At 36.9% G+C, this 26,026-nt stretch overlaps 1 protein-coding gene across 12 annotated transcripts in view; it reads left to right on the top strand.

The window, feature by feature from the left end:
* DIAPH2 (diaphanous related formin 2) overlaps positions 1-26,026 on the top strand; it is a 919,875-nt gene that overhangs the window by 594,017 nt on the left and 299,832 nt on the right. For all 12 annotated transcript variants that reach the window (XR_008616350.1, XR_008616349.1, XM_055081634.1 and 9 more), the window contains one exon: positions 5,027-5,151. Coding sequence is in view for 10 of the 12 variants with exons in the window: in XM_055081634.1 (XP_054937609.1) it covers positions 5,027-5,151 (125 nt within the window). In the remaining 2 variants the exon portion in view is untranslated. The remainder of the gene's footprint in view (positions 1-5,026; positions 5,152-26,026) is intronic.

The following is a 26,026-nucleotide window of genomic DNA, read 5'->3' on the forward strand; positions in this document are numbered from 1 at the left end:
ACGGGAGAGGCCACAACAGTGAGAGGCCCGCGCACCGCAAAAAAAAAAAAAAAAAAACAAAAAAAAAATATTTTTCTTACACTTTACTTTTCTTCAAATTATGAATTGGAGCAAGTCTGTCATTTCAAATGTTTTGAATGAATATCAGGCCACTCTCATATATTTGCTTGAAGCCAGCAAAGAAGTACTATATGTATATTTTTCAACTGAAGTAAGCAGATAAATAAGATTCGTGGGGAAGGTTTCTCCCTACGTATAACTCAGGAGAGTGTACTGAGCTTAAAAGGTTATTTATGGAGTATAAGGAAGAAAGCTATAATAAAGAACCTGATAGCTATAATTTAATTTTTTAGTGTTATAATTCAGATTCAGTAATTCAGTAGCAGATGTAAAATATGAAATTAGTGAAAAAAGTTAAAGTGCCACCAGACTGACTAATCAGTCATTGAAAATGCTTGTAGTGGAAATTTACTCAGATAGAAAATGTTTGCCCTGTCACTAAAGACTCCTTAATTTATATTAGTGAACTAATACAATGACAGGCACAAAAATAAACCCTGAGGTGGGGGCTATGCAGTAGACAAGCATTTCTAACCCACTCTGGTATTTAAATGTTCTTGGAACTCCAGCTGTCCTACATCTCCCTACCACCTCCAGTAAAAGAAAAAAAAAAAAAAAATATATATATATATATATATATATTTTATATATATATATATTTCTGTCTTTCTTTCTCTCCCTCTTTCACACACACACACACACACACACACACACACGCACGCATGCACGCACACACACACCCTGAAGACATATTAGAAGAAATGTAGGCTAGGATCTAACTAACTAGTTACATAATCAAATTGTCTCCTAACTCTTAAGATTGAAACAAATGTATTCAAGGCAAATAATCAGGCAGGTAAACACATGTTAATTCGTTATAACACTTACAAAAAATCTCTTATGCTTTAGATATGTCTAGAAAAGAAAGTAACTAACTTGTAAATGTCTCCAGAGAAATACTACTGCGCAGATTTTAATTTCCAGAAATATTCTTTAAATTTGGATCTTGCTAGTATCTCTAACAAATTGGCTGTTCATTAGTATAACTGTCACTGCCTCCCAGACGTAAAATTCCACGTGCCCTGTAAAACCTACCAACAGAGAACCCAATCTAAGTTTAGTTCCCTTGATTAGAAAGAAGACTGATATGAAATCAGGCCGCAGTGAGGTAGCAGGTAGAGAATGACTGCTTTTTTTGTTCAGATTACATCTAAATTGTTGTTTAGTTTTTGGTGGCACGTTTACAGTAGGAATTTGTCTGTTGGTAGAATATAGTGGGAAAGATAGTAGAATATGAAACGAATATTTATAGATTACCTATATGTACTTGTTATAATGATAGAAACTTTATATTAATCAAATTATTTAACTTGAATGGCTACCATTTAAGGAAGGTATTATTATCTTTATTTTGCAGATTGGGAAATGAAGACCCAGAGAGGCTAAGCGACTGGCTCAAAGTAACCCAACTATTAGTGGATATGGTAGAGGTTAGAATCTAGGTCGACCCTGACTCCTGTCCCCAAGTATAGGTGACATACCCTTGTGCCAATAGGTACAGATTTTTAAAAAAAATTTTTAATTCAAGTATAGTTGATTTACAGTATCGTGTTGGTTTCAGGTGTAGAGCACAGCGATTCAGTTATACACACACACACACACACACACACACACACACACACACACACACACACGTATATACTTTCTCAGGTTCTTTTCCCTTATATGTTATTACAAGATACTGAGTATAGTTCCCTATGCTATACAGTAGGTCCTTGTTGGTGATCTATTTTATATATAGTAGTGTGTATATGTTAATCCCAACCTCCTAATTTATCCATCCCCCCACCCCCTTTCCCAGGTTTTATTTCAAGTTGTTGGCCTTCCAGAACCAGAGACGCTGCTTTACATTCACAGTTTCCTGACAAGACATCATTTAGCTCATACTATACCCCTTCTTTTTTTGTTGTTTTGGTTTTTTTGTTTGTTTTTTTAATTTTTTTGTTTTTGCAGTACATGGGCCTCTCACTGTTGTGGCCTCTCCCGTTGCGGAGCACAGGCTCCGGACGCACAGGCTCAGCGGCCATGGCTCACGGGCCTAGCCGCTCTGCGGCATGTGGGATCTTCCCAGACCGGGGCACGAACCCATGTCCCCTGCATCGGCAGGCGGGCTCTCAACCACTGCGCCACCAGGGAAGCCTATACCCCTTCTTGAGAGTAGTATATACCTCATAGAGTTTTTGTGAGAGTTAATACATAAAACTACTTAAAACAATATCTAGCACAAAGTAAGTACTCAGTAAATGTTAGTTATTACTTAGGAGCATAAGTAATGACTAACCCTTATACCTTAGGACGACTAGTTGAAGGAACCGGGTGTTTGTAAGCTGGGCAGATTAAGAAGATGCAAGTGACACCTTTCCTGTAAAATAGGGAGTAGACTTGAGCAGTGTTGATTTAAGGCAAAATGAGTACTAATGGGTAAGAAGAGCTCAAGTAGGCTGGTTTCGATTATAAGCAAATAAAATTTTTCTGATTATATCAACTGTCAAAAACGAAGTAAGCCACTTAGAGTGAAACCCCTGTTGTGGGTCTAGTTTATGCAACACTGTAGATTAACACCCCTTGAAATAGAATTCCACCAATGAGAGAATAAGGAAGGAGAAGGAGCCAGCAGGTGAAATTCCCAGCCCCTTTAACCAACTCTTCCAAGTTGGAGTTGCTTTATTTGTCTTACATGGAGACCAGGACTGACTACGTGTTTAGGGGGACCTAGCACAAAATGAAATTGCAGAGCCCCATTTAAAAAATTACTAAGACTTTCAAAATGGTGACAATAAAGCGTTAAAGTGCAGGGCACTTTTAATGCAGCCATAAGTTTGCATGTGGGCTAACATCCTTGGATTCTTACATCTCCCGTACTTTATTTGCTTTCGTTCATTCATAATGTTAATAAATTATTAGAGAGGGAGAATAGAGAAGCTGAAAAAAAGAAAAGGCGTCCCTTACTTCTCTTCCTTATCTCTGTTTCTCACTTTCCCCTTTGTCTAAGCACCTCCTTCAACTTCCTGCTTCCTTTTCATACTCACATAATAATTGATATGCTAACTTCCAGTCACTTCGGTTGTATCTAACTTCTACATTGTTTTATTCAAAATTCAACTTTAGGGTAAAAGCAATTTTAGTGGATTAAAAAGAATGTCTCGTTATTTGAGTTATCTAAACTTTTGTGTGCATAGCAACTTGATTAGGCTGTTACTCTGTTGAAAAATCAGAAGAATCCTCATGATCACCCCCTTTTTTACTACTGGAATTACTATTGCTTTTAGCAGGAGGATTACTATCGTGACTTAAACCTCGCCTATGGGCACATTTTGTTTATTGCAGAAAGTTGTCATGAGTTTATTTCTTCTGTGTAGCCTACATGACATAAACAACTTGTCAACTTCATATCTTCAGTTTTTCAGTCAAGCAAGTGGGAAAGGAGAAACCCTTTGAATAATTAGCAAGAATCTCCTGGAAAAACCCAAGTGAAAAAGTTCAGCTTTAAAGTCAGAGAGAATGGTTACCTCCACAGGAAACTCATCCTTTAAATAAAGCAAGCAATGATTGCTGAGCCATTAGCACATTTTTGGCAGGACAAAACTCTCTTCGACTTCTCCAATAAAGAATAATTTCCAAGCTTGTCAGATCTAAACAAATGGAACTAAATTGGACATAGCTATTTGAACTGACAGAGTAATAGGAAAAAAAAATAATTTGTCTTTAGTGTTGGTGTTTGATTTTCAGTCTCTTGAACTTCCAGGTATATTTAAGCAATTTCTCCTCATTGAGTTATAAAGGTGTACGTGTCAGCGTGATGAATTTGTATCAGAAGACTTTGGCTGCAATTTGCCAGGGGGTTGATTTTTGTCAGTCTCTTGAATTTTTCATTGTAATTCTGATATGCCTCTGAATGAGACTGAAATTTACTTTAAAAAAAAGAATTGTAATATTATTCTATTTCTGTTTCATGGTCCTTTAATGAAAAGAACTGTGTTTCAGAGACCTGGATTTAAAAATCAATGTCATGGGCTACCTATCAAATTCTAATAGTTACCTAAGCCTTTTCAACTAGAACCCTGCCAAATGCCGTTGATATTGATAGAAGTGTCTTCATACATAATTGGCAGTCATAGAGTAATAGGGTATCTATAAAATAGTGTAAGCTTAAAAAAAAAGTTCCTCTGTGAAAAGAAAGCATCATGAGAGATCTGGAAAGTGTGCACGTATTTAAGAGTAGTTTGAATACAATACTTAAAATTACTGGTTGTCAATGAGGAGAGAAAAAGAAAAGTGCAGAGAATGTTAGGGGTAATTAAAGCAACTAACGATAGTGTTTGAGGGCTCACTGAAGCTTTGTGGGTGTGTATGCACACACATGTTCGTTCTGGTTTGCTCTAAATTCTCTGTATCAACAGTTATTTATCATTTCTCTATGAGTATGAGAAGTACTAAAGTCAGGAACTTTTACCATAGATATTGGTTTATAAAAATCAGGATCCTTCAACAGGAGAAAAATATTTGATCCTTTTATGTAATTTAACTTTACATCATTTATATAGCCAAGAACACGCATTAATAAGATAGGATCTCTTTGAACCTTAGTTTCTCTTTAATCTTCAAATTAGATTTTAAAGAATGAAATGTTAGGAATTCCATCAATAAATTTAAATAGAAATGGATTCATTTGCGCTAATGGCTGAATAAAATGATGACGTTGCCATATTAAACATGATGATTTGGTATATTATATTACACATTTTCACTTATTTCATGGAGAGTAGAATTTTTATGAGTAGTAATTCAGAAAAACGTGAGTTGATTTCATGGAACTATTGTCCACATTAAAAAAATACTTGAACTGATACCGTTTTCTTTTAGTTGTAAGAGAAATGTTCTAAACACTTTGCACGTTGTTCTTTAGTTTCAGCTCAAATTCTCAAGAGCAACCTTGCAGCAATGGAACAACAAATTGTTCATCTGGAACGTGACATCAAGCAATTCCCCAAAACAGAAAATCAACGTGATAAGTTTGTGGAAAAGCTGACGATATCCTTTATTTATTTAAGCACTTTGTTTATTTGTTAGTTTCTGTGTGTGTGTGTGTGTGTGTGTGTGTGTGTGTGTGTGTCTGTCTGTCTGTCTGTCTGTCTGTCCATATACCTATTTACCTTGTGGTTAGTTCTAAACTTACCATTCTATTCACAGTTTGGATGAATTTGTATATAGGCTGTTTTTATATGACCAGCATAAATTTTAGTTCATGACGTTTTGAATCGTAGAGTAGGCAAGGGAACAATTATATAAGAAAAAATGCCATTTCTCAAAGACGAATTTCATTTGAAGGCCTACAAGATATGCAAGGTAAGTCTTTTGAGGCTTGATGTGACCTAAAACAAAACAAAGAATCTCCTTATTGTTTAAAGGAAATGATCAACAGAAGAATTTTTTTGCTCAGAGGTTTTTTTTCTTTTTGTGTGTGTGTGCAGGTATTTTCTGAGGCGATATGTGCATTTTCAAGGGCAATCAGAGGATAACTGGTATCAGTAGACTGAAAGGTTATGAAGAATAAAATGGATGCATGCATGGACGGATAGATTAATTGATCAGTAGATTATGTATTTAAGTAAATTGTAATAGCTATCTGTATAATGTTAGGCATTGCCTGCTACCTAAATGTTTTTAAATCCCTATTTTACATATAGTATATTCATATAAATTACAGAAATATATGAAAGGAAAACTTGAGAAATGATATTGAGCTTGAATTGTTTATTGTTAAATCTGGTGTCTAAAGATAAACTACATTAGAGCTGATTTTTTTTTTTTCTATTTTGGTTTTCAAAAGTTAAAGCCATATCCTACTCTTCTGGGTTTAAATAAATATCTTGAACTGCAGATTGATTCACCATTTTATATCTCAAGAGGGAATAAATACTGTAAATTCTTTATCTGATAATAAGTAAATTCCTTCACCAACTATATGGCAGTCACCTAGTTTCAAGGTTAAACCTATTGCCTTTTTCTTCTCTGTTGTGCTTTCTTTCCTGCCCAACTTGGAAGCTATGGTCCTGAACTTGAATTACTTGAGAATGGCAATTTAGGTTTATGAGAAAAAAAATATTTTTTTAATTTTCACTCTTTTGGTTCATGAATTAATACTGTATTTTGTGTGGTCCTTTAGTGATGGTGAGTAGTTATATAAATAGGAATATTGGGAACATAAGTTTGTGGGTGACTGGAGGCAGGAAATCCTCAAAAATAACCTTGGATTACATAACTGTCCACATCAGGATATTTAATGTGAAGATTTAACTTTGTTGCTGATTAGATTTTTCTTTCAAATTTGTTGTATTGTCCTGTGGCTGGAAGCACCACCTACATTTTTCAACTTTTGATTTTGATTCTTGCCTCACATATTTGAATTTAATTCCTGATTCCCTTGTTCTTTTTAACATTTTCTTCTGCAGTTGGCTTGTGGCCGCACGACAGCATATAACATTGAGGGGTCTTTGTTGCTCATTTAAAAAAAAGAAAAGTAATTTCAAACCCTCATGAACTTGGCCTGGACTCTATTTTATTTCTCTCCTTATGCAGGTAATTAAGCACTTTAAAATGAAAATCCAGAGCCTTCTGTATCTGTATGTTACAGATGAATGGTTATTCTTCATTTAAGTGACACTAAAGTTTGACTGTCCACAAGGGGATTGAAAACTGTATTAAAATGTATGCGGCTGTTACTTTGCATATCGTATTTTAAAAAGCAAAATAAAATACACAGCAATTTATTTTAGAGAAAAAGTTAGACTATTGTGTTGAGTTGGCTAAAAACTCCAAATTAATATATTACAATGATAGAACTGTAGCTCAAATTATTCTTGCTTCGGGAGACTCTTTGGACACCCACTGAGAGTTTGTATCTTCTAGAAAATGGCAAACAAAATGTTTAATCATCATATGTATATATGTTATATGAATTCTGGTGCCTTCTTACTATTTTTTCTACTCTTCTGGCAATTCCAAAAGAGAGGGATATTTTCTTGTGGGATACTTGATTGTGTTTTAGAATTAGAGCCATGATCCTATTTCTAGTATAAGATTCTTTGTACCGGATGATCTTTCCAATGTTTCTGTCCCCTGCCAATAAATTATTTTGCTTCAGGCACTGGCCTTTTAAATTGAATAACTATGGGAAGAAGTATGCGGGTAGTTTCCCCTTGAAAGTAACCTTACCTACTTAAACAGTAATCTCTCATAAGGATTGTGAGTTCAAAAACTGAATAGCAGTGCCACTCCTCTGGGCTTTAAGAAGGGCATCAGTGCTATAGTTAGCAGCAGTGGCATGATGGCCAAGGGCAAGTGAATATGCAGGTTGAATCTTCACCAAATCTCCAGGTTGGGCTAAGTCCCATAGCATCCTATGTTCACACTTACTCTTTCACAGTATTGATTGAACTCATAATATACTCGGCATTGACAGGCCATGGAAATACAACAGTGCACGAGATAGAAAATTTGACCACAAGTTGCTGACAGTCTGGCATTTACCTGCTTCTCTGTCTTGCTGGCCCAGTGGCCAAGATCAGGTCTAGTGTGTTCATTTCTATATGCCCATCCCAATGCACAGCACTTAGCAACACGAAGGCGCTCAGTAAGTGTATATTGAATCACAGAATATTATAGCTATAGAGACAATGGAGATCATCTGGTCCAAGATCCAACTTTGACTTAACACATCAAAGGGGATATTGTTGAAAGAGTAGTAGGCTGTGCTTGTAGTTATAAAACTTTTCTTCATATAAACTTTCACAGGAACTTGAGTCACACTGAATCACCTTTTCAGAGCATGTAAAGTGTAATCAGTTTTAGAATAGATAATCCACACCTTGTAAAAGTAAATGTCAAAAAAATTAACCAAAAAAAAGAGAATGATACCTCTCCTATGAATGGAGTGGCCCAGGCTATTTCCTGCCTCCTAAGCAACAGTCAGTGGCTTTTGAATGAAGCTTGTCACCTCTGCTTCCCTTTCTCTACCCCAAATTGGTTGCTTGTTCCGACTCAAAAAAAAAAAAATGGAAAGAGTAAAATAAGCAATATTAATTTTGTAAGACTACAAAACAGGGAGAAATGGAGAAAATTCTCTCATAAATCGTAGTAGAGAGGTTCTAGGATGAAAGGGGATGGTCTATAATGGATACAATAGCACCATATATATTGAAACACACATGGTTCAAAAATCTGGATACCATGTGAGGGAATTTGCTATTATTCTGATTTTTTTAAAAAGCAAAGTTCTTTGTATTCTTCATGCCAGTATGCTCATCATAATAATATTGGAGAAGTTTTAAGTTCAATTGTTTGTACAGTGAATTCAAATAGAATCTATATTCCTTTTTTGGTAAGTTATAAAAATGATGATAATATTCACTCATTAATTGAATGTCTACTATGTATCAGACGCTGCCTAATTTTACATACTTGAGCTTTTAAAAAATGGTCCTATTCATTAAATGAAGAGTATTTTCCATATGTGGTGATGAAATTGATCACAGTTGTCCCTTTGTCATTGTAGTGAGCTCAAATTGTCTCAGGATAACAACCTATAAAGTTATTTGTCATAGCCCCATTGTTTTAAATTCATTCATTTCGAGGGGTCATCTCTTTTTATCTTTTAAGGTTACCAGGAATTTTGTAGTCTCTGTCTGTGTTTGGCACCTATTGCATAAATTGGTAGGGTGAGGTTCAGAGGCACATCTGGTTTCAAAGTTTTGAAAAATAACCCGTGCTAAGGAGGGGTGAGAGGGAGCATTGTGAGTGGTCTGCGTGCCAATCCTGAGGCTCATTCTTGGTTTTGTTTTGGTTTTTTGTTTTGTTTTGTTTTGGCCACACCACGCGGCTTGTGGGATCCTAGTTCCCTGACCAGGAATTGAACCTGGGCCCTAGGCAGTGAAAATGAGGAGTCCTAACCACTGGACCACCAGGGAATCCCCTGAGGCTTGTTCTCATGGACTTGACATTATATGTGGATTCTGATTTTTTCAGCTTTTGTCTTTTGACCAATCATGTGACTATGAAACAGTTTTTCTTTCTTTCTTTTAAATCTAAGCATCACTTTTACTTACTGCTCCTTGCTTTTTCCAACGGGAAAAACCATTCTTAAAAGAGGGCTTCTTAGACTTTAGAATATGCGTTGTGGTCCATTCTTAACGTCTTAAACTGTCTAAAAACACGTTTTCCACAGTGTTGACCTTACTGCTTATATCCTGTTGACAAATTTCTTACATTTACTTACATAGATTTTGTCAATGGCAGAGCTGTCTATTGCCCCAAATCAGCTTAGCTTTTTGATTGACTGCTGGATAAATCATTTCACCAACTGGAGGGCAGGGAGGACTGAGCAGCAGGGGCACCATTAACACATTGACGAAAGGAGCTGACAGAAAGTTAATGACATTAACACCCTGTAGCTAACTATCAACACCTGGGAGTTTCTCTTAGTGGGAGGGAGAGTCATTTGAAGTGGTTAAAAATCAAGTTCTGGAGGAAGCACATTGCCCTGACCAGACAATTCAGAACAGATTCGGGGTCTCTACTGCACTGCAATTACGTTGATTTTTCTCCCACTATTCTTTATTAAGTGAATAATTTTTGAAAAGATGAAAAACTCACAGGGTTAGTATTCAACCTCAGTAATATTAATCACCTTTGAGAACATGCCATATAAAAAATAGACAAAACAAAAACAAAACAGAAACCTCAAGAGCAAGGTTTTTTGGTTTTGGGGGGTTTTTTCTCTCTGGTATGAATGTACTAATCCAGGCTGTTTTCTAGCTGCTGAAAAATCGAGAGGTTTAGGTTAGACTGGAGGGAAGTTTAGTGGCTCGGACTCTCTCATTACCTTTAATTGCCTGCTGGTCTCAAACTCAGAAAATTAGGAAGTTCAAAGCAAAACATTTTTAAATGAGACTGCTCAGGGAGAGAGGGTCCAGGATTGAAGGAAGGAAGGAAGGGATGGAGGGAGGGAGGAAGGGAGGGAGGGAGGAGAAAGAAGGAAAGGAGAGGAAAGGGAAAGAAGGAAGGAAGGAGAGAGGGAGGGAGGGAAAAGAAGGAAAGGAAAGGAATGGAAAGGCACGGAAAGGGAAGGAAGAAAAGAGACAGTGAACATGGGAGCAGTAATAGAGAAAATGCATACATTGAAAAGCAAATTGTTTTAGAAAATCACATGGGGGAAAATATTGCTTTTTTAAAAAAGGAAGATTGTTAGCATTCTTTGAAATATACACTCTTCATAATGGTATTGGAAGTTTTTTTTTTTTTTTTGGCCACTGTGCATGCTTTGTAGGATCTTAGTTCCCCAACCAGGGATTGAACCCAGGCCCTCTGCAGTGAAAGCAAGTTTTCTTTTTATTTAACTTCCATTATTTGTGCATTGATTTTCAGTAGAAGGTATGATCATCTATAATAATAAAAATAAAAATGATAATAAAATAGTAATAATAACAACTGTTTAGTGAATGTCATGTGCCTGTCACAGTGCTAAGAATATATAGGTGTCTGTATAATCTCAAGTGATCTCCGATGCAATACTATAGGGGAAGTACTATGATTAACCCCATTTCAACTATGTGAGAATTGAGGCTATAGAGGTTCAAAGGTTCAAACACGTGTGTGAGATCATGTATGTTACAAGTCTGGTCAATGAGGGCCAGGATTCAAGTAAGTCTTGGTGCTTCAGACTCCAAGCCTTGTGCTTGTAACCATGGTATTGTGCTGCCTCTAGGGTCAGAAAGCCTTGTAAATCTGAGATGAATTCCACATTTGTTCACTGTGAAATTATGTGTTGCTTCAGAAGAAAAAAAATTTCTTTTTGAAAGGTTTGTAAACTAATTTTAAAATTAGCTGCTCCTGTCTTCCACAAAGTGTTCCTTAATCATAGCAATCAAAATTAATTTCCTTGTCCCCTGTGTTCTCATAACATTTTAATATTTTGCTTATTGTACTCGCTGACTTGCCTGTACTCTGCTTATGTGCGTGTGTGTTTTGAACACTGGGTTATAAAATCTTTTGAGATAGAGATCCTTATTCATCGTTGAGTACAACAAGCCTAGCACAATGCTTTATAGAAAGTTGTCCTAATAAATGTTTATTTAATATGCTAGAGGTCATTGCATAATGATTAATGTTAAACAACATTCTGGCAAGTAAATAGAAAACATTAGCTTGTGATCCTGGAATAACTTCAATTTGACAAAAGAAAGGGGTATAACATGTGTCCACTGTTATTCCTTTATATGTTTTGATTTTAAATGCAGGTAATTAAGAATTATCTCTTTAGCTCTTAGAAATCACATTCTAAGAAACTGTCTCCATGGAGCATATGTTTTTTCAGATCAGTCAGTTCAAAAATTTTTTATTTGAAGAGTCTTGCTTGTTTAAACTTCAGCCTGAAATTACCATGAGCTCCATTTTTCAAACTTTGTTTAGGGAATTGATGGACATTTGGTGCATGATGCTAATGGTGAGAGAAGAACATACTGCTTGGTTAAAGGGTACATAAACCCTTTCAGGCCACTAGAGACTCATCTGAGAAATCATCTTTTTCAGAACATAAAACGGGACATAAGTCATCTGAAAGAGTTAATGTACCCTCAACCTTACAAATTCTCATTCCTACCAGAAGCTAAGTTTTAAGAGACTAAAAACCTTTCTATGGGATTTATTCATACTGAGTAGAAATGATGCAAAAAACGAAGTTTGAAAAACTAAATGACCCAATGTGGTTATGGTTTTGTGTATGCATGTATACTAGAAAACATGTAGCATATCCATGTATCTATACATAGATAGAGATATCATTTAAAGCCATTTTGGTATTCACAAGAGCTTAAATTGGATATCGTAGCAATGAATATGAGTTTGTTTCCTTTTGCTTTGATTTCAAATTTACTAAAACTCTTTTATTTTCAATTATTGAAGGCACGCATAGTATGTTAAATACACACAGTTTATAGGCAATGATGTTGACGTTAGTATAACTAGTCAGTAAATATACTCTTGCAGCAAAATCTCAATCAGGTATTATTTGAGAAATGTAGGTAAATACATCAGTGTCTTTTTCTATATTAGATGTCTGTTCAGTTATTTCTAGTTAGGCTCTCTGAGATATAACTTTTGAAAATTATAGCAAGTAAACTTAACTTTTCATTGAACATTCCCTGTTCCTTTCTTCTGGTTTTAAACTTTGAGGTTTGGGAAGTGAAAACAAAAAAATGCAAGAAAGCAAGTCAATATGTTTAATAAACATGTAATGATACTGTCCTTTGTGTTGCAAAGGTAAAATAGGATAGTTACCTACTACATTGTCCCAATTCATTACTGAAGTTAGAAAGGGAAAGAAATACATTAAAAAATCACTGAAATTTTTCAGTTGAATCTTAATGATGGATATATAATATCCATACACATACATATACACACATACCTCATAAGACAAGCATTTAAAATTATAATCAACTTGAGAGGATTACATCTCATCTACTCATTTAAAGCTAAAGCACTCACCAGTGGTGAGAATTAAAAATGAATGAAAAATTTAAAAAGAAACTATAGAAGAGCTTTCCCAAGATCATTAGTGAAAAGGAGAATATGACCTAGTCACCAATTGATGTTGTCTGGGTAAGAAAAGTCATGAGTAACTGAGTTGAAAATGGTTCCAAGTGGTGAAGGTACCAACTCCTCTATACCTTATCAAAAGCAAACATTTAGTAAGTGGCTTTTTTATATCAGCTAAGGCATTATCAACTTTGTGCATGGCAACACTGATTACTCATCTCCAGATTTCTGTATTATGGTCCTGACTCAAAACCTAAAGAGATCCAATTTCATTTTGTACACTGTTGAGAAGTACTCTGTCCACTTTATTTGCCCCATATATATAAAAGTACTTTTGAACTTTAATGTTCTGTACAAATGCAAAGCATTTTTATTAATCCATTTGAATGAAAAGACATGTGGATGAGTATCAATAGACCTAAGTGTTAGCCTTGGTCTTTGCAAACGCAGGAAAGACACTCTGTTTCCTCATTTGTAAAACTGAAATGAAAATACTTGCCTTGCCCACCTCACATATGTTTTTATTAGGACTAGGTATAGTAATGACTTTGAACATGCTCTGTAAAATGAAGAAATAGCATACAAGGTGTCATTGGTCATTCTGCTCTAAACCTCACAAATGGGAGATAAATTATTTCCCCCAAAGAAAATATTCTTTGTAAACAACTACAGTCTGCTTTTGTCCAACTTCATTTTATCTAAGTTGGTTTTTGTTGTTGTTGTTTTCGTTTTTGTTTTTTTTTTTTAAGACTGAAAGAAAAGAGATACATTTATGTAGTAAGTGCCTATGGAAGAAGCAGGAGGCTTGTACTTCATTATTCTAGGAGTATCCAGGTGTTTAGGATTAAACAAATCCCTACGTTTTTCACTTAGGTATAAGAGAGAAAGAAGCAACTAATAGAATTTGAAGATACTTGTATACTCCATGAAAGGTGATATTCTAAATGTTAGGACACCTATAAAGTAAGATGCAGGTATGTTTCCTGCTTGCAAGAAGGCATGTAGTCAGGGAGATAAAAGTGATAGAGAGAAGATAGCAACAAACAATCCAAGCTCATTTCATAGTAAATGAGTGTAGTGCAGAGTAAAAATGCAATAGGCCTTTTCAGTATTTCTTCCCCTCTTTCGTCTATAGTGAGACAGCATTCCAGCTTTGACCACAGTTGGAAATTAACGTGGCAACTTTATTACTTTGTTGGAAATGTATTCTCTAGCCAAGCAATAGACCCAAATGAAAAATTAATTATGGAAATGCATCCCAAAGCCAAATGGAAATGACTTGTATATTAGTCTTTGTTTTGCATCAACTATCTCCCTCAACACAGATAATTAAGAACTGACTGTACCAACAATTTCTCTAGGTTCAAAAATAAGTTTCTTTCCATGTTTTTATCATTCAATCAACATCTACTCATTAAGCAGCTACTGCAGAACCTAGCACCATACTAAGTACCATGGGACTGAAGCATAAAAATGAAGTACAAAATATTCTCTGCTCTAAAGAAGCTTAACATTTACTTAAGAGCATGTGTATGAGAAATAAGGCACTCAAATGATGGTGTTTCATAAAGTTTAATTGTGTGACATTGTTACCGAACCCAGCTTGGATCCACTTGCCCACATGCAATAAAGCCAATCTACTGACCCTGGGTTGTGGTAAAGGAACAGACAAGGAGTTGGAACAGCTAATGCTCAAAAAACCCGAACTCCCCAATGGGTTTCAGGAAAGCATTTTTAAAGGCAAGGTGAGGGAGGGGAGTTGCAGGGTTTGTGATCACCTTGTGCACAATTCTCTGATTGGTTGGTGGTGAGGTAACAGGGTGGTGTCACAGGGGTTAACATTATCAATCCTCAGGCTCCAGTAGGTCTGGGGGCTGTGTGCTCATGGTCATCAAGTAGTTAACCACTTCCATTTGATGACAGTTTTAACATCTGTAAAACAACTCAGGAAATGTACATCAGATACTGTTATCTATATATTTCAGGGAGGAACTAAAGAGTCTGTGACTGCCATATGACTGATTCACTGTTTAAATTCTTACCAGTTCTCCTGGCTCAATTGCTGTTTTTGTTGCTGCATGGTCACATCCTTTCAATCATTCATGCTTTTTTTTTCTTTTAATTTAATTTTATTTATTTTTTTATACAGCAGGTTCTTATTAGTTATCTATTTTATACATATTTGTGTATATATGTCAATCCCAATCCCCCAATTCATCACACCACCACCTCCCCCCCCACCCCAATCATTAATTCTTGAGCCAGGCTTTTGTGACTCAGGGGAGGCCTGGGAAACTTACAGCTTTTCTAGAAACAAGAGGCAGGCAGAGGACATTGCCAGTGGGGGGGGGGGGGTGGTCCTGTCCCAGGAAGGCTCCATAGGGTCCTGCTTGGTCACAAGATTGGTTTTAAATGCATTAAAAATTCACCAAGTAGGGAAGGTTGTGGGGTTTGGAGCAGCTTCATAGAGGAGATAAGACTCAACTCCTGCTACAACATAAGCTCTCCGTGTGCAGGAAGTTTACTGTGTTGGTTTTGTGTTGATCATCTTTTGTACTCCCAGTGCCTGGCACACAGTAGGGCTCAATACATGTATGGTGAATGAGTGAATGCATGATTTACTCTCTGCTGACGTTTCAAGGATGTTGGAGTATTTTGTAGAGATAGTAGTTAAAAATATTTTGTTAGATCCTCTCATAGGTCATCCAAGATGTAATTCTGTTTGACTTTGAAATTCATTTAATGTCTATTCAAACGAACCCCCCAAAAGCCCCTCATTAATTATGTCTGGTTCGATAAATATGAAAATGATTTTGCATTTCAAGAACTCACCCATACTGGACTGTATGCAGATATTCTAGGATTGGATGGAAGGAGAGTCAGAATTTAAGATTTGAAGTGATCAACTAAACATTATAGGCCTTATCGTATTTACAAACAGGATTTTTTATTACTAAACTTAATTTTGTTCAGTGATTCCTATATTATAGAATTAAATAGCTTAAATTCGTATTTCATGTTAAAAATAATTAGTTATAGGAATTGAGATACCATATGATGAGCATATGTGTTAGGTTATTTAACATATCTGTCTAAAAATTCAGATATCAATACAAAATTGACCCAGAGAGTTTGCCCTCTACTCTCCCTTTTGTACACAAAAGATTGTATCTCCCTTTTCCCCACACGTGTATTGTCATTCCTTTAATGCCTGAATATGCCTTGTGAACAATGCATTAGGTCTGTGAGGTATATAAGAATGAGTAAAACGTGGACCTTTCATTTCAGAACATATACGTTTATAAACAGAATCAACAATATACCTAAACAGTTGTAAGACAATGTGAGTATGATAAATGCAATATAAAATGGGGAAATCGCTCTATAAAATAATAAATCCTAGTACATTCATAGAGGTTTCCAGTCTGTGTAGAGTGTTCACATACATCATCTTAGTAATTCAGACCACTTCTGATTTCAGATCACTTCTGACTGAAAACTTAGGGGAAGGTTTTATGGAGAGTTACAGACCAGACACAAGCAAAGACTCAATCTGTAAAGATCAAAAGTGTGTTGAAAGAATATCAAATACACATGATTGGCTCAAAGTAGTGAGAGTTACAACTAGGAAAACGAATAAAAAATCAAATCCCAAAAGATCAAGAATAGTGGTCTGAAGAGGTTGAACAGTATTTGGTGGGTTGTAAAGGGCTGAAAGGCAAGTAACTTTACTTCTCCTTTCCCTGTTTCCAACCACCACATGGCATTTGCTTGCATGAGGTGGTGCTTGCTACCTGCCAACTACTGATCCAAGTAAGGACTAAAATCAGAATTATTTCCAGTATTAGAAAGATTGTGTTTGCGTGTGTCTAATGGGACAGATGGATTTTTTTTTTTTTACCTTCAATTTAACTGTCCTGTAGCTTGGATTCGTAATACAGCAATAACAACTTATATTTATATAGTATTTTACAGTTTAAAAAGCTCTTTTATCTTCCCCTGTCTCCTCTGAAATGTTCCATAATGAAAGTTGTTATATTAAGTCTTGCACCTAGTCGATGTTTATGAGGAGTTATTCATTCCACAGATATTTACCTAGTGATTCTCGCTATGTGCCAGGCATTGTGTTAGATACTTGGAATACAGTGGTGAGCAAAAAAGACATGACATAGCCTCAGGGAGGTTTTAGTCTGATGGAAGAGATGGACATTAAACAACTCCACAAGCAACCATGGCAGGTGACATGGAAGAGATTTATAATGCCATACCAGTCAGCAACATAGTTAGGGAGATAGATCTCTCTTGAGAAGATGATGCTTCAGCTGAGATGTAAAGGATGGATAAGAAGTCAGGGAAGAGGTGAAGATGAATCTTTACTTCTGCCTGTTTATCTATAGGTGTTAAAAATATTTGACAGTTTGGTAGCCTGACGATGACTTGGTTCTTTGAAATTCTAATTCATCTATTTTCTTGTCCATGGTCTTACTGGATTTGCACTTCTAGTGGAGTTTTAAAGTTGGAGAGTTAGAAATCTCTCAAATGGAACCAAATACTGAAGACATTTTATGTTTTAAGATCTTTTAACTTTTTTCCCCCAAAGTTGCTTTTACTATTGGTTAAGGATTGAATGTAGGTATTTTTGAAAAGCTATGTCAGATTCAGTGGAAAACCTAAAGCTCTACTAACCTTCTGGGAGCTGGAATTTTTTAGCTAAAGAGGTTCCAATAGATTTAGATATTTATCCAAACCAAACTTTCAGACCACCAGAGATTTTCCCATTACTCGTTTACATAGAGCTTAACTACAGTGGTTTCCATTTTCAACATTTACTTTTTTTATTTAAACAGCTTAATCGAGAGCTATAAAAACACTGGATCAGTCTTTTCAAATAAAAATGAAATGCAGCTGCCATGGGTTAGTCTTACAGAAGAAACCCTGCTGCCTACAGGAAGTTTAGGTGTTAAGATGATGTTTTTTTAAATACCAAAAGATCTAGTTTGGATTGGAAAGTCATATCTTTTAATTACAAGTTTATAAAAACCTGGCAGTTCTTTTGATTTGTGTCTGGTGTGTGTGCACGTGCATGCATATGTGTGTGCATGCACCTGTGTGTGAAATACCAAAAGAGTAATGAGATTAACATTATTGATATGTTAATTAAAAGATTATGTTAACTCAAATACACATTGTCACACTACAAATGAGACATATTGCCTCACTATTTGTTTTTCTGCACATATTTTATATGTTGTTATTTATCTTTTTCATAACATAAAATGCCAAGATATGCTTAGGTTAATAATACTAATATTGATCCAAAACTCTTTGGACTTATGAATGATTTTTACCTATTTTCCTCTTCTGTAAATCATTGCTTTGCATTTAAATCTTAATATTATTAAAAATAAAGTGTTTTAATCCTCATTTTCTTTAGAGGAAATAAAAGTACCAGCTTTCAATAAATTAGCCTGAACCCAGAAAATCAGGGAAAATGAAATGATAATTCCAAGTTACGCCAATTAAATACATTTTAAGTACAAAGGGATTGTATTAGGTAATCTCGAATGTCCCTTTCAGCTCTAAAATGTTCTTATATTCTCAATCCAGTGTAGTATATCCATCCTTGTTCCACTCAAACATTAAATGCATAAATGTTGAATTAATTTGCTCCCTGATTCATTTTACCAGTATTGATAGTATAATGCTATAACATTGTTTTTACTGATAACAAATTCATCTGTTCATTCAGCAAATATGTATCAAATACCTACTATATGCCAAACTCTGTTGTTTTCAGTGATGAGAAACTTAAAAAAATATATATATCAATCTTTGAGCATATAATCTGGTGCAGTAGATGGTCAAAAAACAAATTCATAGTACAATACCAGACAGTAATAAGTGATAAGAAAAATAAGATGGGTAAAAGGATTAAGAATGACAGTGTTGCTTTTTTTAAAAGATAAATTCGTCAGGGAGGGACCCCTCTTGAGGGAGTGACATTTAAACAGAGATTTGAATCAAGTGAGGAGATGATTTGTGTGAATAACTGAGGGAAGAGCTTTCCATGCAGAGGGGACAACTAGTGTTCTAAGGCTCTAAAGTGCGAACATGAGTGTGCTTGAAGCATGTGTCAGGCTGAGGACATTTTCTTCTACCCTTCCAGTTTATTCTGGCTGGCCTAAGAATTAAATTAACATGAGACAGATTAACAGGAGAAAATCAATCAAAAGTCTAGTAACGTGTATTCATGGGAGAGACCCAGGAAAACTGAGTAACTCTCCAAAATGGCGGAGACCCTCACCCTTAAATACCATCTTCAGCTAAAGACAAAAGAGGATGTTGGGGGTAGTGGTTTAGGACTTCAAAGGGGAGGAAGGCAATTGCCATAGAGATGGAAAAGCAAATCTTTGCTAGTCTATGCAGAGACAGTGGGACACAGAGAGGAATTTTAACAAGCAGACTCTGCTAGGTTCCTCCCTGTCTACACACCTACTTCATACTATAGTTATCTATGGTGATAGCTCCCTGCCTGGAACACATCCTCTATCTACATTTTAAAGGCAGTTAGGGGGAAGGTCAAAGGTTCTTCCTGAGTCTTTTGGGTCTTGATTGTTTTCAGCTCAAAATAATCCAGATGCCAGAGAGATATTTGGGGGTGACAAAACTTTCTTCCCTCCACAAGGAATAGCAAGAAGGCTAGTGTGGCTGTTTTGCAATGAGGGAGGGAGAAAGGAAGAAGGAGAAAGGGTAGTGAAGGTAAAATCATGGAAGACCTTGATGTATGATGGAAAGCCATTTGAGGATTGAAAAGAGGAAGAATGATGGTTACAGAGGTGAGGAAGACTGGATGAGGTAGAAGCGAGGTTGTAGCAGTGGTGAATCAAGAGTTTGGCTTCACGATGTTCAGTATGAGACACTATTAGGCATCCAAGTGGAGATGCAAAGCTTAGAATGTTTGAATAATTGAGCCTAGACTATAGGGAAAGATCCAGACTGGAGATAAAAATTCAGGAACCATCAGCACATAGATGGTATTTAAAGCCATTAGACTACATAAGATTACCTAGAGAGTACAGACAAAGAAGAGAGGTCCAAGGACTAAGGTCTGGGCTACTCCACCATTGAGAAGATAGGAAGATGAGAAGAATTTTAACAAAAGAACTGTAGAAATAAAAGATACAGCTAGTGTGGTAGGAGGAAACCAGAAAACTGTACTGGCCTGGAAGCCAAGTAACAAAAATGTTTGAGGAAGGACCCATTTATTCTATGCATTGATTTAAAAGGTATTGCTGTGGCTTCGTTAAATTAACATTTGTTAAGTAGAGCCCCAGGCCAGTTCAGCAAAAGGGAAGTTTCTTACCCTCAGGATCTGGAGGAAGTACAAAGCAGGCCTCCAGGGGCCCCATGGGGAGGTTAAGGCTGGGTGCAGGCAGAGGGAAAGGGCAAGACCTGGGGCACATGCCTTTGTTAGGGTCCATGGGTGGACTGCTTTGGGGTTCCTGGGCTAAGGCCAGATTGGTCAGTTCAAACCAAAAAGAGCATATGGGGGGGAGGTTGTCAAGCTCTTCAGGGGTCTTATCTACTGATACACTAGGGGAAGGCCCTGGGAGGTGGGGGAGACTTGCTCATGTGGGCAGCTGGGGACATCACATCAGGAACATCAGTGACTCTGCGGGCTGTTATTCAGGAAGGACTAGTGTTACCAAACCACATTTGTGTCTGCTCGTCCACCATGCAGCAAAGTCAATTTACTGACATAGGGTTGTGGTGAAGGAAAGTACAGTGTTTATTGCAGGCAGCAAGCAAGGAGTACAAGTGGCTCTTGCTCAGAAAACGCAAATTGCCAGATGGTTTTCAGGGAAGCATATTTAAAGGCAACATTTGGGGTAGGGTTGCCAGGGGCATGACTTTCTTCTGATTGGTTTGTGGTGAGGTAACAGGGTAGTGTTTCAGGAATCTTAATCATCAACCTTCTGGTTCCAACAAGTCTGGGGTCTGTGGGCTTGTGGTCAGCATGTAGTCACCATCCTCCACCTGGCTGGGCATCTTAGTTCCTGCAGAACAAGGCAAAGATATGTGTCAGATAGTTGCATATATCCCTTGAGGAGGAACTAGGACTCTGTTTTACCACTGAACTGTTATTTCTTGACTGCTTTTCCTTTGCTTCTGCATCCCTCACTTCCCTAATTAGTAACTGTTTGAGTCTGCTCTTTGGAACTCAGGGAAAGTCTAGGAGACCAAAGTCTTTTTCTACAAACAAGAAACCAGGGAGAGAGAGGGGCTTTTTACCTGGGAGGGTTCCAGCGGGTCCTGCTCAGTTTCACTTCCCCCTTTTCTTTGATACTCCTCTATCCTCAGGGGACCAGGGAGCAGGACAAGAAAGAGAATAAAGTTTTCGATAGAGAGGTTAATCATAAACTCAACAGGAAAACTAGATTTTAGGGGGACTCGGTTTCACTAGTGTCAGTTCAAGGACCCTGCAGGCCACTTGGCCATACTTAATGGATGCTGAGGCAGCAACATCACGCAGTAGTTTAGCTAAACTCTCAACCAGTAATACGTGTAACGCATTGAACTCAGACAGCAGAGAGGAGCTAGTGACTTCAGAACCCTCTCAGTATTTTATTGACAAAATGTAGACTCATCATGCATTTCTTCTTTTACTTCTCTATTTGTTCAGATAGCACACACAGAGTTATGTTAGATTTTTTTTCTTCTATTGTACCTGACTCTATATTTCCAGATCAATCAAAATGTCCCCATTAACTTGTCAGTTAAGTCACAAATAATTGCCATAAGCCATTCATTTCATGTTTTTAGAATCCTCTGCATTAATGGCTATCAAATGCTTTGAACAAGTTTTCAGTGAAATCTCAATTATTTTGTAATTTCAGTAGCATATATCCCTTTGTAAAATGCTAGAATTATACCTTTTTGTTTGTTTGTTTTGGGGTTTGTTATTGTTGTTTTGGTTGGGTTTTTGTTTTGGGTTTTTAGGGAATAGCCTCTGAAGTTCATTATTATATAGAGTACTAGGCATCTCATTAGGCACAGTAACTGAACTCTTATCTGCCTTCCTAAACAGTGTTCCAACTATAACTTAACCTTATTCATATGATCTTGTCTTCTCAATTCCTGTGAAGTGCTCTAGAAATATTTGTCCCAGTGATGCAGTATTATATCTGTCCATCCTACCTTAGGTCTGAAACTCTATTTCATTTCCTGCTTTAAAAATATCACCTTTGTGTTCTTGAGGCCCAGATGATTGCCCCCTTGTGTGTGAATACATGTGTGAATGTGTGAATATATGTCTATATCTTTCTCATCTTTCTCTTTCTCAGTCTCTCTACATACATGTGTTTCTCACAGAAATACTTATGCACAGACACACTCGTATACACACAGAGTACACGCCATGCATTGTTTAAGGGCAGTGTGTTGAAGCAAAATTGTCTCTTCATTTCCCGCCTGTGCACATGCATACATGCACACACATATGCCCATGCCTTTGATGCCATCAGGGAAATCTGTTCAGTCAAAATGCACACATACATTTTGGAGAAGTTCCATGGCTTCCAGGGCTATATTTCTGTTGGTCCTCTTCACCTTCTACCCTCTAGGAATTCAGGGATGGTCTATCTTCTGTCTCTTTAGAACTGACTTTACTCTCTGTCATCAGTGTGTACTACCTGTGTTATGGCTCTTCATTTCTGCAAGAGTTATTCTACCATTATTTTTGTTCCGGTACCTCATCAGTCCAGATCAGTACAGAGTAAGAATATCAAAGCTGGAGGCCACTGACAGTAGTGGAGATGAGAGACAGTCAAAACATGCTCTTCTCTCTTGGTAGAAAGCTGGGGCATGGAGAGGAGTGGTATTTAATGATCTCCATCTGCCAATGGCATGCACAATGACGAAGAAATGGTTGAGACTGAAAGCAGTATGAGTTAAGAAAATCAAATATTTCCTATGTGCCAGGCACTATTCTGGGCCTTTCAGGTAGAGGGCTTAATGAGATGGACAAGGTCCCTGTTCTCATGAGCTTAAATTTTAGTTGGGTTGTGTTGGGGATGCAGTGCTATGAAATGAAATAGTTATGTGATAGCGGCTGGGGTACTACTTTAGGTTGGGAGGGCAGAAAGGTCCTTTTCATCACGGTGACATTTGAACCAAAACAAAAATCTGGGTAAAAGCATTTGGGGTTGGGAGAAGAACTTGTTCAAAATTATAAAAATGGAAATGAGTTTAGTATATTCAAGGAATAGAAAGAAGGTCGATTTGGTTGGTGTGTGGTTAACGAAGGGGAAATTAATGTAAGATGAAAGCTGAGAAACAGGTAGGAAATAGATCATGTCAGTCCTTGTTCGCCAGGATGAGGCGTTGAACATAACTGAACCAAAGTAGGTGTTGGGAAATATTATTATTGCTATTGAGTTGAGTTTTAACTAGCCAGTTCTCCAAATGAGTTAGTGTTTAGGATGAATCCTAGCTCAGTGCTAGAGAGCTCATGGAGAATGTCATAGTACTTGCTGCCAAAGGAGTTTATAGTATAAATAATATATTCTTTTGATTAAAAAAAATAGGATTCTTTTGAATTGTGCCCACAACTTTGGAAGAGCCAATATTGGCTATTTTCTTTTTTGCTTTAAACAAATTATTTTGTCCCATAAGCATTTATTTTGATGATGGACTTGAAATTGTGAGTTTCATTCACTCTAAGTTTGGACAGTATTATCATTATGTGCAGTGCCTTAGAATTAGTGCAATGACTATCATCATCCTTACTGGAACACTGCCAGGACATCTGGCACCATGTTTAATATAAAGCAGTTATGCCTTCTACCTCCAAAGAAATGATTCATCGGTGGTTGGATATCTTATAACTTCTCCACTTATGTAATTCTCTGCTATAATCTAATTTGTAAAGTGGAATGGGAGAAAAAGTGAAAATTTAGACAAAAGCATAGCACATCAAGCCTTTGTCCTGGTAAAGCATGTCACATCTTAATCTGTGTTGTTTCAGTAATGTATCAAACAAAAAAAAATATGATTATAGTTTTTACTTTTTTACACTCGGTAGGAATTTTTTTGATCCATGCATGCTTTTAATTGCCAAATCTATTTTGGCTTTACCTTTAAAGAAAAATCACTGCATTTTGCTGTACTTGTCAAAAATGACAGGCTAATTCTTTGAGTCAAAACAGTGTACGTGAAATGTGATTTTTGTTGCTTTTCTGAAGTGTAGCACAACTTGTTTTTCGAAACCTCCTTTGCTGTAGTTAAGATTCCCATGGCATAGAACAAATTGCTTATTTTGAGGTTGCAAAGTATAGCCAATCTACAAGAATAAGCTTTCTAATATCTGCTATCAAACCAAGAAACGATGTGTTGCGCCAGAAACATGCACGTATAAAAGAAATGATTTTCTTACACAGGATGCTGCCACTTGGACTGTGCACAGAGTTGATTTGTAATATAAATTAACTCTCCAATTATCGATTGTTCCATCTGACTTGGACACATTAAAGCTCTAGGAAGAGGTTCCGAATTATCAATAATAAGAATGCTGTGTATGAAATGTAATGGGGTGCGTCAGCTGGATCCGAGTGAGATATTGTAGTAAATGTTGCTGAGCATTACCATCTGTCACCTATTCTTTTTGCATAATATTTAAATCCATTAAAATATGTCTTTTTTTCTTTTAAAAAATTAACCTGCTTCGGTTATACCAAAAAACAAAGCAGGGCTTTCCTGGTGGCGCAATGGTTGGGAGTCCGCCTGCTGATGCAGGGGAAACGGGTTCGTGCCCCGGTCCGGGAAGATCCCACATGCTGCGGAGCCTGCGCGTCCGGAGCCTGTGCTCTGCAACGGGAGAGGCCACAACAGTGAGAGGCCCGCGTACCGCAAAAACAAAAACAAAAACAAAACAAAACAAAACAAAAACCTTTGAGGTAGTCTCTGACCACTGACCTTTCCAGTATCCTAAGGTTTTTTTTGTTTTTTAACTTTTTTTTGTCTTGGTGCCCTCATTAAGATGAAGAATGACAATCCCTAGATAGAATATGCCAAGCTCCCAGGTGCACTGCTAACAAGTAGTAAGTCCCATTAACTTCTTAACTCCTCAGACAAGAACTACATTTGGCCATGAGATATTGCTTCTGAAACTGCTTGTTCTCAGGAGCCATGATTGAATGAACTTAGGACTTGCTTTCACTAAGTGGAATGGGAAACTCATGTCACAGCATGTCAGTTCCTGCTTAGTGAATAAGATACTCCCTGGGGTATAAATTAGGCAGTTTACATACATAACTCTTTTAGGGCACCTAGACACCATTGATTTCCTTGTGACCTCTGTGTGTGAAATAGTACCCATGTGACTTAAAAGACTTAATGTACAGCTACACTGTCCAACTTTGACCCCCCAAATAGTTTACTCATCTGGGAGGGTCTGGTTCAACAGTGTCTCCTCCCTCTAATGAGAAAGGGAGCTCTTTGCACCCCCTTGCCTTGCTGCTCTCAGGCCACTAAATGAAAGGAACTTGCAAGTCATTTAGAGCCATTTACCAGATGAACCATCGTGGCCTGAAAAAGTTAAGCACTGTTAAGTCTGGCAATTTACCATAATCAAAGAGTCCCAGCAGAAAATATGCTGGTTCTGATTTCTAGCCAATCTGTGTTTGTGCAGTGCTGCTCTTAAAAATAAGAGTAGGCGACTCAAAATAACCCCTCCTCTTGTTCTTAATTTGTAAAATGAAACAAATTACTGACCCTTGAATTGTGCTATTATACATGCTTGAGTAATTTCATTTCATTTACAAAGAACTTCATTTATTTATTATTTACACTCTACCTACTTCCAGAACAATGTGTACTGGCTTATTTTTAAATCTTTCTAATTCCAATCAACTGAGTATTTTTCCAAGGCCTATCCTGAAGAAGATATGTCATCCAACGGTATTTCACATTTACTGGGCTACTGTGATATGTTGATTATTATAGCATTTCTCTGGTCACCTATAAATGACTGTATTAACAAAATGTCTTGCCTAGGGTTTACTATCACTTCTTTTGAGGTGGTATGGCCTATTGGGAAAGACTATAAAACTTAGGTTAGAGTTATGTGCCTGGTTCTTCCAAATATGTGACCTTGGGAAAGTCACTTGCCAATTCTTGCTCGAATTTACTCAATTTTTGTTTAATTTATTAATTTTCTTTATTTTTTATTTTTATTTTTTTTTTTTGTGGTATGCGGGCCTCCCTCTGTTGTGGCCTCTCCCGTTGCGGAGGACAGGCTCCGGACACGCAGGCT

The sequence above is a fragment of the Physeter macrocephalus genome, chromosome 21, assembly GCF_002837175.3.
Source record: "Physeter macrocephalus isolate SW-GA chromosome 21, ASM283717v5, whole genome shotgun sequence".
In the NCBI taxonomy this organism is placed as follows: Eukaryota; Metazoa; Chordata; class Mammalia; order Artiodactyla; family Physeteridae; genus Physeter; species Physeter macrocephalus.